The sequence below is a fragment of the Diabrotica virgifera genome, chromosome 2, assembly GCF_917563875.1.
Source record: "Diabrotica virgifera virgifera chromosome 2, PGI_DIABVI_V3a".
In the NCBI taxonomy this organism is placed as follows: Eukaryota; Metazoa; Arthropoda; class Insecta; order Coleoptera; family Chrysomelidae; genus Diabrotica; species Diabrotica virgifera.
In genome coordinates, this window is record NC_065444.1 from 171,495,591 (window position 1) to 171,511,255 (window position 15,665).

The 15,665-nt window shown below is 32.9% G+C and overlaps 1 protein-coding gene across 3 annotated transcripts in view; it reads left to right on the top strand.

Annotated features, from left to right (window-relative positions):
- LOC114332529 (E3 ubiquitin-protein ligase Nedd-4) overlaps positions 1 to 15,665 on the top strand; it is a 209,835-nt gene that overhangs the window by 133,733 nt on the left and 60,437 nt on the right. For 2 of the 3 annotated variants that reach the window (XM_028282340.2, XM_028282341.2), the window contains exon 9: positions 8,290 to 8,592. The exons of the other annotated variant lie outside the window; for it this stretch is intronic. In XM_028282340.2, the coding sequence (XP_028138141.2) occupies positions 8,290 to 8,592 (303 nt within the window). The remainder of the gene's footprint in view (positions 1 to 8,289; positions 8,593 to 15,665) is intronic. 3 annotated transcript variants of the gene reach the window in all.

The window sequence follows — 15,665 nt, forward strand, 5'->3', positions numbered from 1 at the left end:
CACGAAACACTCAACTGCGCGAACTGTCTACTCGTCTGTTATCGCTAGTAGTAGTATAAATACAGTATCGCATCGCACCGCTTTGAAATTCGCAGCTCCTTTCGTTTCACGTACATTGTCAAACTTAACCGACAGTAATCAAAATTAAATATTTTACTTAAAATATTTTTAAATCAATTAATAAGTAAGTACAATGGTGAAATATTCTAATCTATGTATTTATAATCTAATCTAATCTGTTTTTATTTTTTGAACTACTCATATACTTGGGTCTGGTTTAATTCAAATTCAATAAAGGGAAGTTCAAAGGCATGAAACGCAGACATTTTGTTAATTTTAATAGCGAACATAACTCGACTTTTGATGAGCTTAAAAAAAGTGTTTTTTTTTTATTTGAGGCACTATTTTCCAAACAAAAGAAAGAATACAAATTATATAAATATAATGACATCTACTACGTGTATTATTGAGTATGTTGGAAACTACAATAAATAAATATATAGAAAAGCTGAAAATCTGTAATAAAGTCCGAATTTAAATAAAAAAGTCTGTACAGAAATGACCTAAAATGTTGATAATATAAAATGTCATTTAAAACCTTGTTTATCATATTTCAATGACATCTGGATTCGAATTCAACCGGGTTGAAAAAACCAAATTTGGTATTAGATTCCCAAGCCAGTAATGCCAAAAAGTAATATTTTATCAAACAGATCCATTTCTATCATGTAAATCTAAAACTCGTAGGGTAGATGAGAAAAAGAGGGGACAGAACATGAAGTACAGTTCTTCCAACTGATCTTCGCACATACGTAAAATTATTCACGAATTACTTTTCATACTAGGTCTCTTTTTTACTCACAGAAACTAGTATCACAAAATTAAGCCGCTTATTCATAGAAACCACTATAAGTTAAACAAGGATAAGTGATTCGGCATGTCTTTGATACATTATTTATTAAGAAGTTTGACGTTTTTAATATAATTTAAACTTTTTTGGTACATTTCATTGTAATTGTTAGAACGACTAATTGTTGCTCCCTTATTTGATTACCTCCGGTAATTATTTATTTTTAAGCTAATGAGACAAGTAATATTTTCCAAGGTACAAATTGTAATTTTCATCATATAACCTCGAATTGTAGTCCTGTCGAACGGAAACTTACTATTTGTTTATTTTCGAGATTACTTTTTGACTTTTTGTTTTTTTGTTATTTTATTACCGTTTTTTATTACCGTTTTATATTTATCTTTATATTAGTAATAGTCGGTTTGATGTTCAAGCTGTTTAATGTCGAGACCATCAATCTCCTCAATAGTGACAAAAGATCAAACACTTTAATAAAATAACTTTATAAAATAAGTCAAGCGGAATAATAGCCATTTCCCAATAATTACATTGATAGTACATGCCGACGCACGTTTCTCTTAATGTTTTGATTTAACTTGTTTGCAAATCAATCATTAGATTTGCGCAAAGATACATTGGAACAACTGTATACAGTGTCATAAAAATTATAATGGTTGTTGTTTTAACATGGTTGAAATGCAAAATAGGTATCACTAAAGTGCAAAATAAAAGTTGAAACTAAACCCTCACATATTTTTAAGTATAAAATGTGATTGTAATAAATGTTAGGTTTAATTTTAAACATTGTTTAAGATAAATTATTCTTATTCGTGTCACCGTTTTATGTCCCTTTACTTTCAATGGTTGAAGGCTTGTATTTTCTTGTTTAACACATTGAACGCCACGCGAGTTGTATTTAACTCGCGCTTTGTTTGGCCCAGGCGCTCAGCGAGTTAGATATAATTCACATTAACATTGAGATTTTGCACGTGGAGCCTGACGGCACAAACAAAAAATTTTAGTGTGGCGGTTAATGTCTTAATTACTGATGATAAAAACCACTGAACAGAAAACATAATTTGAATAAAAATGCCGGATATATTTCTTTCCGAGACGTCGCTAGTCAGCCAAAATAGTAATATGTATTCTCCGTCACATAATTTGAATTTGACTGTAGAAGAAATTCGGTTTTTAGGAAGATTAAAAAACGACATTATGTTATACTCTGGAATGCTATTCTATAAACGTTAAAAGATTTAAAATTATTTGGGTTTAAAAAATGGTTAATACAGTTTATTAAAGCTAATCGAAAATTTCATAATTAATGAAAAATAATAGGTACTGTTAAGACGGTTGTTAATGTTTTAACTTGTCACTTTGCATGGCAAAAAAAAAGCGATGAATTTAAGGTATCATCTAGAAATAGTTTTCAATTGATTTCTTATTTTGGTAATCATTTCATCTATTTTATTCCTCAACATTTTTAATAGAGAATGAGTTATTTAGATCCCATGTTTCGTTGCATGTCAAAGCTTATAATTAACGTGGATACAGGTATATTAATGTTTGCATATTCGTAAAAAAGGGAATAATTTTTAAATATACCGATAAAACTGGCTTTCCAAAAATTCTAAACAAAGGGGCGAAATCATGCACTTTAATAATAATTTAATCTTAATTATCTTTCTATCACATCGGAAATTATAATTTTACGGCGAAAGTAATGTTTGACTTTATGTTACTAGGTTGGATTAAACCTTTTAGAGTATTGTATATTTTATTCGATACTTCGAAACATATAATAAATATATTTAAATGCCTATCAATCAACTATACGATTCCGTCTCTACAACCTACATTTTGCTGCCGTACCCAATTTGGACGTGGATACTCGACTATAATGAAAAATATTGACCAGTGTATCAACTCCACGCATTAAATAATGGACGTATTGCAGTTTTATTTCTTTTATTGTCCTTTCAACTTTATTTTCTTTCTTCATTCTTCTTGACACTTCAACGTTCATAATTTAATCCACCCGAGTGATTTTCCACATCTGAAAGTTTCTTTGTGCATTCCTTCCATCGGCATAATTTCTGTTCTGCTTCCACAATAATATTTCCCTATGTGTTGCTCTTTCTTACTCCAGCTAGTTTTTTAATTTCTTGTGCAAATTAAAGGTGTCATATTTGTTTTTCAATGTCCTTACAGTTTTCTGAGTAATAGACTTCGTTTAAAGCTCTTTCTTTCCTTTTTGGTATACTTTGTAACTCTTGATATCGGACCTTGTTTTTCTTGAACTTCCTTCTTTCATTATCTCCAAAATTTCATCTGTCATCCAGTGTTTTCCTTGTACCTGTTGTACGTGTTTGACTCCATCACACACTCCATGACATCTTTCTAGGTTGCCATTGATGATAAGTGGGTCGTGATCAGAAAATACATCAGAACTTAGAAACCTACGCTTGGCTTGCTTCTCTTGCGTTTCGATATCGAAGACTATGTTTTATTAAACGTAATCAATTTGATTTCTGACTATCTGTTATTTTATTTGCTGGTGACTTCCGTGTACAAAAGCGTGTTTTAAGTAGTTAATAAAATAAAAGGTATTAATTACTACCAGTAGGCAAGAATTCGATCTAGCAGACGATCATCTGCCGTTGTCAACACCAAGTACGTATCCGTAATAGTATATATGTACAGATAGTCTAATATCCATGAGTGCTCTTATAAAACCCTAAAGTGGATTATAGGCTAATGTAGGAATGCCGAGAACTCGGCAGACAAAAATGCCACCCTGCTATGGATTCCATTTCATCAGGAAACACAGGGAAAGGATGAACTGGTCAGAATGGGATCAGCTACAAAATACTTCAGTCCTGAGCCGGAAGTAAAAGTGCTTAAAAGACGCCCCCCGCGGCAACAAAAAATCCTGTATCAGAACACAATTCTTACTGACAAAGTAAACCCGATCAAGTACATGGCAAAATGTATATTGGACGGCCATGTGGAAGCATGCCGAAGTACCACGGAAAAGAAGTAGGGATGAGTCATAACAGGCTTCATTATTGAACATGCGCCAATCAATGCCTGCGTACAAGGCGGCTATTTCATGGAGGCTTGCAGAATCTGCATCAGAGAACCTGATACGTTTAACCATATCTTGCATGACTGCGAGGCATTAGATCGCAGACGGCAAACACTTTTTGAAGACTATCACGTGACTCCAAAGGCATATGGTACTCATCCACTAGACCTGTACAAGCCATCACAATGACCAGGAAGTTAAATGAGCTAGACCTGTACAAGCCATCACAATGACCAGGAAGTTAAATGAGCATAGGAATGTGCATATGAAAAAAATAACAAAAATAATTTTAGGCAGAAGCGTGAACGACAAAATTGAGAGTTGCGAAGATTATAAATTCATTGGAACAACAATAAACAAACACAGAACAGACAATCAGGAGATTAAGGAAACGATATCGCAAGGAAGGAGAGCAGTTTGAATCGAAAACAGATTGAATAGTATAAGGTGGCACAAAAACATTAGTAAAGGAAGAAAAATTAACACCTAAAATCGCACTCTATGATGCAGAAACCTGAACATGGACAGAATATAAAAAACGACTTACTGTTATGGGGTTTAGAAGGTAATGTATAATATCCAAGCGGGACATAGAAAAAAACTAAAGGATAACCGGAACTATCAGGATCGTAAGACAATGGTGCAAGACGTAGAAAAGCAACAGTTAGGGCTGTTTCACATTATAAGAATTTTGAACGTGCGAGGGTTTTCTCGTGCGGTAGTTTTGACGCACTTGTCCTTTTCACACAATAAGAATTGAGTCGCACGAAAATATTTTGCTGTGTTGTTTGGTATATTATTTTTATTTACACTTTGTGGCTGAGGTAGGTACATGGTACGGTGTTTGATATGTATCATGACGATGTATCATTACAAATGGGTATTTTTGTCCATACTTTTGTCCTAATGTACTGTAATGCGTATTTAATTCATTTGCAATTTCTATTTTGTCAGTTATTATTTCTTATGTTTTTAATTAAAAGTCTTAATTTGTTTTTATAATCGTTGTTCTACTAAGTTATTTGTGGGATCTTGGATTAGCTCATCTAATTAGCTTATACAATATAATGTAATAAACTATTCTAAATGGGAAATAAGCCACAATTTAACTAAAAAAAAAATGATTTTATTAACGTTTCGACATCCGATTTGAGCGTCGAAAAGTTAATAAAATCATTTTTTTAGTTAAATTGTGGCTTATTTCCCATTTAGAATAGTTTATTACAAAAATGCCATAAGGAAATAGCTTCAGAACAACATTACAATATATGTTTTTCATGTACAGAATTTGAAAGACCCTCCGTCATCCACTGATTTTTAAATGTTGTTCCCCTCGTTTTAAATGTTGTTTTTAGATAATTTCACACAAGACGTGACCGCCGCCCTACTCCAGTCTTCACCGAGTCGTTTACCCTATAAAACTAAAATATAATTTCGTAGAATAAAAGGTATAGTTATATTATATGGAGCGAAATCACATTATAGCGTTGTGGATACTTTATCGTCGAAGAAAGAGAAATAAGAGGAACTGAATTCATTGGGTCCTTCCTATGAACGCAAAAAGATACGATTTATGTATTTTTATATTCACACATATTGATGGAACACCCTCTACACTCAACGTTAATTGCAACTATGTAAAATAAAGTTTATTGTAGTATACTTAGCAGTTTTAATTACTGTTGTTATCAGTAACATATAATTAATTTTGCTGTACTTGCCAAATGTGTTCTTTCTTTATCACCTAATTCGTCAAATTCATTGTTAAGTGCACGGCATACGCATTCCAAGCATTTCTCGTCAAGTTTCTATCTTTATATATTTCTATTGTTTTGTCCCAAAGAACAGGTCTCGCTTCAATAGGGAACTTGCACATTTTTTTTATTAGATAATAATGTTCAGTTTTGTTTAAAAATGAGATTTCCAAAATTTCACGCTTCAAAAACTCGTAATAACCTAGAAATACATATTTAAAGTCTTCAGCGGTATAAAATAGTTCAAACGGCACGTGACGTCACATAGTTTTGCATTAGTTTTTATTATGGTTATATTTCGCTGTGTCTAGGTACACGCTAACGTGTACGCAAATAAAAAAGTTAGGTAGACGCGAATTAAACTTCATCAAGCCAGTGACGTCATTATTTAGATTGCGCAGTTACTATATATTTTGGTACATGCTATTTTGATATGTTTAGTGTTTGTTTGATGGAAACATATTTGTTAAGGGACGGGAAGCAGAACTATTCAGATGTTTCAAACTTAATTGTAATAAATCAATGTGTATATATAAAAGTATATATTTAGGTTAGCAAAATAATTATATGTATTTAGTTGACATGACATGTAGGTACAAAATATTGTTAAAATAATTTTTATACATAAGTGAATTTTTATAATCAACTATTCTAAATGCAAAATAAGCCACAATTTAACTAAAAAAATATTTTATTAACGTTTAGACGTCCAAATCGGATGTCATTGTCAAAATACAAAAATTAGTCAGATTAAATAAATTATTGGAAAAAATTTTTTACTAAGCAACAACATTTTTGTTTAATTTAATAATATTTTGTATTTTGACAACGACATCCGGTTTAGAAGTCGAAACGTTAATAAAATCAATTTTTTAGTTAAATTGTGGCTTAGTTCCCATTTAGAATAGTTGATTACAAAAATGCCACAAGGATAATAGCTTTAAAACAAGTTAATTATTATTGTGAAAGCTTTAGGTCTTCCTTTTATTTTAATCTTTTACGGTAATACTATTTCATTTATAACTAAAAAAAATATATATTAATTTATAGTCTCTTATCTTGTGCTTACTGTTTTAAAATGTTCTTAAACTCATTAAAAGAACTAAATAATTGTCCGCACTCTGTAGTTAATTTAAAAGCAAACACTAAACAAATAAAAAATAAGAAATCACTGACACTCTAACTTTTTTATTTGCGTACACGTTAGCGTATACCTAGACACAACCTTATATTTAGGTATATTCTTCTTCTCATTCTTTAGTTTATTGGCCTCCACCTACTTGGGTATTTGGCAAGCTCATCGTCGTGGAATAAGTCAAAAATATTTATATTCTAATGACATTTATCGTATGCCATTGTAATAATATATACCAGTTTGTTAAAATTGTAGTTTTATACTGTTTTTGAAGGAAAGGAACGAAGGTTTACTATTGAAAATAAAACCATTTTGTAAAAGTACAAATTTTCTATGAATAGGTCAAACGATCAAAAACACTTGTAACGTCACATAAATGTATTTTCTACTGACGTTTATAACGTCTAATTTAAAATTCTGTTTACTTTATTGGAAAAATGTAAATGTAAAACCAAGTGACGTCACGATGCGTTTTGGACCACCTGTTTGAATTTGAATTTTTAATCGTATTTAGGGGCCAAACGAAAGACAAACAAAACTTTTTTATCTTTGATACATGTTTTAAATTATGTTCTGTTGTGATTTATAACATTTTTTTTCGAATTTAAAAATTTATGCAAGTTCCCTATTAATGTTATTAATATTTGACTATCAATCTGAGACATCATAATATAAAATATATGCATCTACTTCAAACAGCCACAAAGTGTAAATGAAAATAATGTACCAAACAACGAAGGAAACTACCTTCGTGCGACTGAACGACAGTATCATATGAAAGGATGCATTAAGTCCCCTATGCTACTGGGTGTGTAAAGACGTCACGGCTGCCGTCTGTTGTTGTAGCAAGGGACGACATAAACACGGCGACTTCACCGAACGTTCCAACCACCGTCTAGTGAGAAAGGCTCAATATGATTACATGAGTCACCATTGGAATGTCGTCGTGCGTTTTAACCCTCGCTTTTTGGTGTACTAAAATTAAAAAGGCAATAAGTGTAAGGAACTTGGACACGTGGAGGATTCTAGAAAACGAGTAGCGTTCCTTTTGTATACTGCTAGGTTGTCCCGTTTTGATGTACACATATGATTTCTCATAGAGATAAGTAATTTCCTTTCCCCCAAAATTGTCTTTATTGTCAACCTCTGCTAATTAATCTGCCTTTTTGTTGGTCCCCACTCCAACGTAATTGGTAACGTCCTGTGGACTGCCTTACTATTTATATTTTCCTTATATTTCGAAATAGTTGTCAATAATTTTCCCAAAATGCCGGGATCGACTAAAAATTAACATTGCATGAATAAGTGTATCATGGGCATTTTTCACTTACATACATGTTCGTCGTAGTTTAATATCTTTTATCAAAAACATCATTATTGCTTCTTGTAATACATAATTGTTACATTTTTAACTAACATTAAATAGAAACCTGCATGAGCATTTTATTTGCATGATCATCAGGCCAACGTACCAGCAATTATAGTCGATCAAGGACCAGTAGACAGTAGCAGAGAAATGACACAACTCGATGAAGCAGATGACGACGACGAAGAGGTAGTAGTAGAGGAGAGAGATAATAGGCTAAGTGTCAGACCTAATGTATGTGGTACTGAAAACAGAAATAGTGTCGCATCCGATATCTGTGATACTGATTACAATGCTTCCGCAGAAAGTAGTGATAGCAGTAGGAGAAGTTCTATCGACATGCCCCAATATCAGTTAAATCTACAAGACGCTAATGGAAATGGAACTGACGATGATGAGGTTTGTAAGCTTCCGCTTTGAATGTGTTTGTTGTGCTCTTGTTGTTAAACTTTCTTTTCCTTGTATTATGTGTGGTTTTTTCTTTTCTTTCTGATTTTATTCTCTAAAATTCTTTCCTCTAAATGACTCTGTAATATTGTTTTCCAATTCATTGTTTACTTTATAATCTGTGAAGACTCGTTACCAATATTTTATCTTAATGCTGTTAAAGATAATTAAAGAAAACCGCAACAGTTACTCTGTTAATAAAATATCTAGGGTATAATCTTTTCGTCAATACATAGCTTGCAAGAACTTGTAACGGAAAGTGTTTGATTCACGATTAGTTTAACGTGAATATACGATGCTATTAAATATTACTTTAGCAAGTTAAAATAACATTCGACGACATTTTTCTATAGAACTGTTTATTGATTACAATACGTGCTTACAGATCTAAGTTTTGTTCGCTACTACTACCATAGATTAATAATATAGTATTACCGGATAGATAGGCAACTCACTGTAAAAATTTGGTTCCTTTCGCCACTTGCGACCGTAGTGTTAACTAATCACCATTTGGCGGGAAATTTAAATGGACAAGCATTAATTTCATCCGTTCAGCGCCTCTTGCGGGCCCTTTCGTTACTAATTAAAATATCTTCTTATAATCTCACCTATATTATTAAAATAAAATACCAGAACTTACTAAGCTTGTTAAAGTATTTTATTTAAATAATATCTAAGTAATACTCATAAATTATTCGGAATTCCCAAGTTACAAAAATATGTTATTTTTGCTGTCAAATTTAGTAAGGAAAAGGGATATAAAAAAAGTTATGACAATGTTTTTCTAAATATAGGTACGTGTATTTATTTGTTGTTTCAGATAAAACAGTTATAAACTAATTACTATTTACCTATCTATGCATTTTTCTAACTTTTCTATGATTTGTACACAACGGTACACATTTTTTTATTAACACAACACAAAAGTTCTTTCGTTTCGTAACTAAAACAAAACTACACTTTATCAACGAAGGATAAGGAACCAACTTAAATTGAAATTACTAAGAACAAATCGTTAAAGGTAATACAATAAAAAATAAAAACTGTAAACTAAACTAATGGAAAAATTTTTCCACTAACTGTCATTACTTTTGACAGAATTGACATTGCCGAGTTAAGCCTCGTTTCGTTTGATTATTTTATTTATGACATTCAGATATGGCGTTAACATAAATGATTGGTTAAAGTCTTCGTGAGCGAGATAGGCTGTCATTTCTCTTTATTAGCTGACGGTAGTGAAAGTGATGGGGGAAATTCCCCAGTTTGTTCATATAAGATTCCGGGGCATGACTACTACTACTACTACTAAAATTACAAAAAGCTCTCGACCAGAAATCCCGGGTGGTGGGGAAAGCAAAAATGTCTCTATCTGTCCTACAGAATTTCACTTTGGAAAAAACGTAATTAACAAATCGTCATCACTGTCCTTCTAAGAAGCTGCAATATCGCTTGCCTCGCACAACTTTCCAAATACTTACTTTCTAAAGAGGATTATGAATACAAATGATAAATGTTACTCAGAACTATGGGTAAGAATGAATGTATTTTAATCTTTAATAGTCCTGTCGCCAGGGGGGGTACAACGGCCTCCTTAATTCAGATGGACTTACCCAAGTTTTTTTTATATATTTTGACCCGCAGAATACGAATTTTTTGGGTAACAGTTGATCCGGATGTCGATAAGATTGTTATAGACAAAGAACTTGAGGAATTACATAACAGCGATTTCTCGCAAAACAAAACATCTTTTTGTATTTTTTGGGTCATTTTAAGCAAAAAATATTCCTACAAGTTTTTTCGTAGAATGCATAGTTTTCGAGATAACCGCGGTTGAACTTTCAAAAAATCGAAAAATTGTAAATTTTAAACCCGAATAACTTTTGATTAAAAAATAAAGTAGCAATTCTGCTTACCGCATTTGAAAGTTTAAGTCAAATTATATCGGTTTTGATTATTTGCATTGCTAAAAATTTATTATTTTATTGTTAAACAAAGCTGTAAACTGTAGTAAACACCTAGTATGTGAGTGATGTTTTCTATGATTTCTCATTTAAAATCGAACGAGTAGGTAGAGTAGCTACAAGTGCAAGCGAGGCAATTTCTACGTAGCATGCGTTAAAACGAATGTATTAGGCACGGGAAACCTATGTGTTTATAGATTAGTTTAACAATAAAAAAATTAATTTTTAGCAATGCAAATAATCAAAACCGATATAATTTGACTTAAACTTTCAAATGCGGTAAGCAGAATTGCTACTTTATTTTTTAATCAAAAGTTATTCGGGTTCAAAAATTGCAATTTTTCGATTTTTTGAAAGTTCAACCGCGGTTATCTCGAAAACTATGCATTCTACGAAAAAACTTGTAGGAATATTTTTTGCTTAAAATGACCCAAAAAATACAAAAATATGTTTTGTTTTGCGAGAAATCACTGTTATGTAATTCCTCAAGTTCTTTGTCTATAACAATCTTATCGACATCCGGATCAACTGTTACCCAAAAAATTCGTATTCTACGGGTCAAAATATATAAAAAAAACTTGGGTAAGTCCATCTGAATTAAGGAGGCTGTTGTACCCCCCCTGGCGACAGGACTATAAAGAGATTTCTGGAAAATAATTTACCCAAACTTTAAGAATGGTCTGATATGAATTATGATATGAAAAAACTAAAATTAACTAAACCATAAGGAGACGGGACAGAAAGCTTAATCTATTAATATGTAGAGAATAATTAGACAAAAATAATTAACTCTACTGGATTCTTGGAAGTACATTTTGATAAAAAAAACACATTTGTATAAGTACGACAAAATAATATTACAACCGGGACGCCGTACGTTGTAAACATGTAGTACTGCAATCCACCAAATGCAGCGAAAAGCAGGCCCACCAAATGCAGTGATTTTAGACTAATCAGTTTGATGAGTCACGCATTTAAGATATTTTTACGAATCATACAAAACCGAGTACGAAAGTAGAATGGGTAATAAACATTTTGGATTTAGAGATCGTCTAGGAACTAGAGAGGCACTATTTTGTATGCGCCTTCCCTTACAAATAAGTTGTGAGTTCCGAAAGAACGTTTATGTTTGTTACATCGACTTCGAGAAGGCATTAGACGGAGTACAACCCGATACACTTTTCGATTGCCTGCTAACAGCAGGACTTGACTACTACGATATAAAACTGCTAAAATACTTATATTACAATCAAGTACCCTCTATCCAAGTTGCATATTGAAAAACTACCCATTAAACGTGGAGTACGACAGGGTTGTGTTTTGTCACCCAGTCTTTTTAACCTGTACTCTGAAGAAATATTTAGGGAGGCTTTGGATGACAGACAAGAGGGAGTAAGACTGGGCGGACAAGTAATCAACAATATCGGGTACACTGACGATACAGCCATTCTTGCAGAAAATTTACTAGATCTCCAGACACTAGTAAATCTAGTCGGTGAAGTAAGTTATCGGAGAGGCCTTAAAATCAATATTTCAAAGACAAAGTGGATGGCAGTTGGAAAGACTGATATAGATTAAGGTCTGCTTTCTCTTAATGGAGAGGAGATAGAACGGGTAAACCATTTTAAATACCTTGGCAGCTGGTTAAATCTAAATTCTGACTCTATGAAGAGATCGAAATATTACGAATGTGAAGTATATGATGATGAAGTATATGTGTATATAAAAAGAACCAGGATCGAAATATTACGTAAGGCTTTTATGACCTGGAAACCAGTTCTATGTCACAGAAAGCTGTCGATGAATATTCGCAAGGTCCTGAAATGTTATGTGTGGTCTATCTTATTGTATGGTTGTGAGACACGGATGTTAAAAACCACAATGTTAAACAATAAGAAGTATTCGAATTGTGGTGCCATCGACGAATCCAAAAGATATGTATTTCTTAAACTTCCAATGAATATGTTCTTCAAATGATGAATTTAGAACGTCTGCTCATAAACATCATAAAGAGGAGAAAAACAGAATAGTTGGGACATATAATTAGAGGACCTAAATACCACCTACTTCACCTTATAATACAATGAAAAGTGGAGGGAAAGAGATGGATTGGTCGAAAGAAACTTTCATTGTTGCGTAATATTAAGATAATGATGTGATTCCACAGTCTTTTTTCGCACAACAGCCGGTCAAGAAAGGTTTCAAGAACTAGTAAACATGATGACGGCCAACGTCTGAATACGGGCACGTCACCTAAAGAAGAAGTACTTCAACCAGTTGGCTTATTTTACATCTTTCATTTTTTCATGATACTTAGTCCAGAATTCTGGAATTATGTGCCAATTTATACAGGTCTATATACTAAGTTTAAATTCAAGATGCAGTAGAAATAAACAAACAAAGACACTTTAAATTTACTGTCTTGGACTACACCAAGACACATTTAACGTGTCTTGGTTTGTTTATTTCAACTGCATTTTGAATTTAAATTTAGTATAGTGGATTTGTTCCATATTTTTTTGGAGTCGCTGTTTGCCGCCTACGAGCTAGTTCTTCGCAGTCATGCAGGATATGGTTGACGATTTCAGTTAGTTGTTAAATAGTCTGCAGCAATATGAAGGAGTTAAAAAGTATATATGCAAGCTCACGTGCACGATTAAAAATCGGGAATTATCGTAAGAGTTTTATAACAACCAAAGGGCTAAAACAGGAATGTTGTGTCTCTCCAACCGTTTTTAAAATCTACGTTGCAGCAGCCCTTAAATGTTAGACGAGGAAAGAGGCTACATAGAAAGGGGTATCGAAGTTGGCAATACCTGCTTATATATTCTCCAAATTGTGGACTATCAGTTGTTCATGATTGATATTTTTTTGGAGTCGCTGTTTGCCGCCTACGAGCTAGTTCTTCGCAGTCATGCAGGATATGGTTGACGATTTCAGTTAGTTGTTAAAGAGTCTGCAGCAATATGAAGGAGTTAAAAAGTATATATGCAAGCTCACGTGCACGATTAAAAATCGGGAATTATCGTAAGAGTTTTATAACAACCAAAGGGCTAAAACAGGAATGTTGTGTCTCTCCAACCGTTTTTAAAATCTACGTTGCAGCAGCCCTTAAATGTTAGACGAGGAAAGAGGCTACATAGAAAGGGGTATCGAAGTTGGCAATACCTGCTTATATATTCTCCAAATTGTGGACTATCAGTTGTTCATGATTGGATGTCAATATCATTAAAACAAAGTACATATGTATCTATTGGTTCAGAAGAAAACGAAATTTTTCTCGATATGGAGAATAACCAAGAAAGTAAGAACTTTCCAAGACTACAAGTACCTTGGAGTAATTTTGATCGAACTGAAAATTCGAGAGTACTCAAAAGCCAGAATCATACAAGCAAAAACAGAAATATAACGTCTTAATAATATTAAAGAAAATATATATTATATAAGAATAAAAAAAGAAAAAAAAAACGTTTATGAGGTTATTATCAAGAGCAGTATTATATGGTGCATAAACTTGAAGCCTAGCAGAGAAGACCAAAAAGAGGCCGAAGTACTGGAGATAGACGCAATTATAAGAGATAGAATAAGAAATGAAGACATTAAAAATCGTCTGGAAATAGAAGGAACGATCATGAAAGACAGAAAGAAATACGGTACGGATACGTATACCGAATTAATGACGAAAGGTTTACAAAACAATGTCTGGAATGGCAACCCACTGAACATAGGATGCAAGGAAGACCAAAAGCTATTTGGACGGCCAATGCGACGACCGGAGCCATTTCATTTTAGCTAGTTGCATTGCCAATACAAGTAATTGGTTGTTTTTTTTTATATATGCAGTGTCGACACTTTTATTAGTTTTGGTTTAATCCCATGTACAATACTAGTGCTCTTTTAGAAGCAGCGTCTACCATTTTTTCTGTTATGAGGTATTTGTTTTTTCAGTCTTATTTTCTGATTTATATTGAAATGAAGGTTACCCAGTTTATCAATAATTCTTATTCGATATAAAAATTTGGCGAGCATTTTTAGACGAGTTTGGTCAGGTTTCGATCATTTCTATCAAAAAACATTTCTTTTCACTTTCGTCTTCTTAGGGTGCCTGTCCATTCCGGACGTTGGCGATCATTCTGGCGATGATGACTTTGTTTGTTGCTATACGGAATAGTTGCGGTGAGGTCTTTCTATACCATGCTCTCAGGTTAGCAAGCCAGGAAATTCTTCTTCGTCCTGGGGCCCTTTTTTCTTTAATTTTACCTTGTAAAATGCATTGGAGTAGCTCGTATCTGCCTTGATTTCTTTTCACCTTAACTAAACCAAATCTGTAATTACATCATCAATGTAAAGGTGTGAAGTATGAAATATATTTTCTGTTGTTCATTTTGCGTTGTATTTACACTTTCATTTGTAGATTATAGACTATTATTTTGGTAAAATTCGATTCAAATTTTTCAATTCCAATTTAACTGAGCCGCCACCATGCTTCGAGGGGCACGTAAATCCGTCGGTCCCAACTACGTAAGTAGTCGTTAAGTCATGTTAGGGGCGCTTGCGCGACCTTAAAACCCTAACACTAGACCTTAGCCAAAAGGTTACACGATCTTTACTTTTAATTTAAAATAAACCCTTTAGAAAAAATTCATATTTCGGAATTATTTCGGAATTGGAAACCCAAATTAAAAAATTGGGGTTGATATATCAAATACCAAAAATGTAAGAAAAGTTTTCTGTAACTTGATGTATATAGTCAATCTTTATTTGAAATTCGTAAAATACCAAAATGTTATCACAATTTCAAGCTACTTACCTTTCATCAGACATGCACAAGCACATGTGTCTACAAATTTAAACTCGAAGACGGGCATAATGTGTATGCCTATTTTCCCATATATTCGCATTATGATAGTCTCTTAGTTTGAATTAGTAGGTAAATGATGATGTCTTATGATACGCACGTACCTTAACATCGCGATAACATGTTGATATTTTAAAAAGTTCATGTACAGAGACTAATAAAGCAATGTAGATTCCTTTCGCACATGATTACGGCTAGTGCAACGG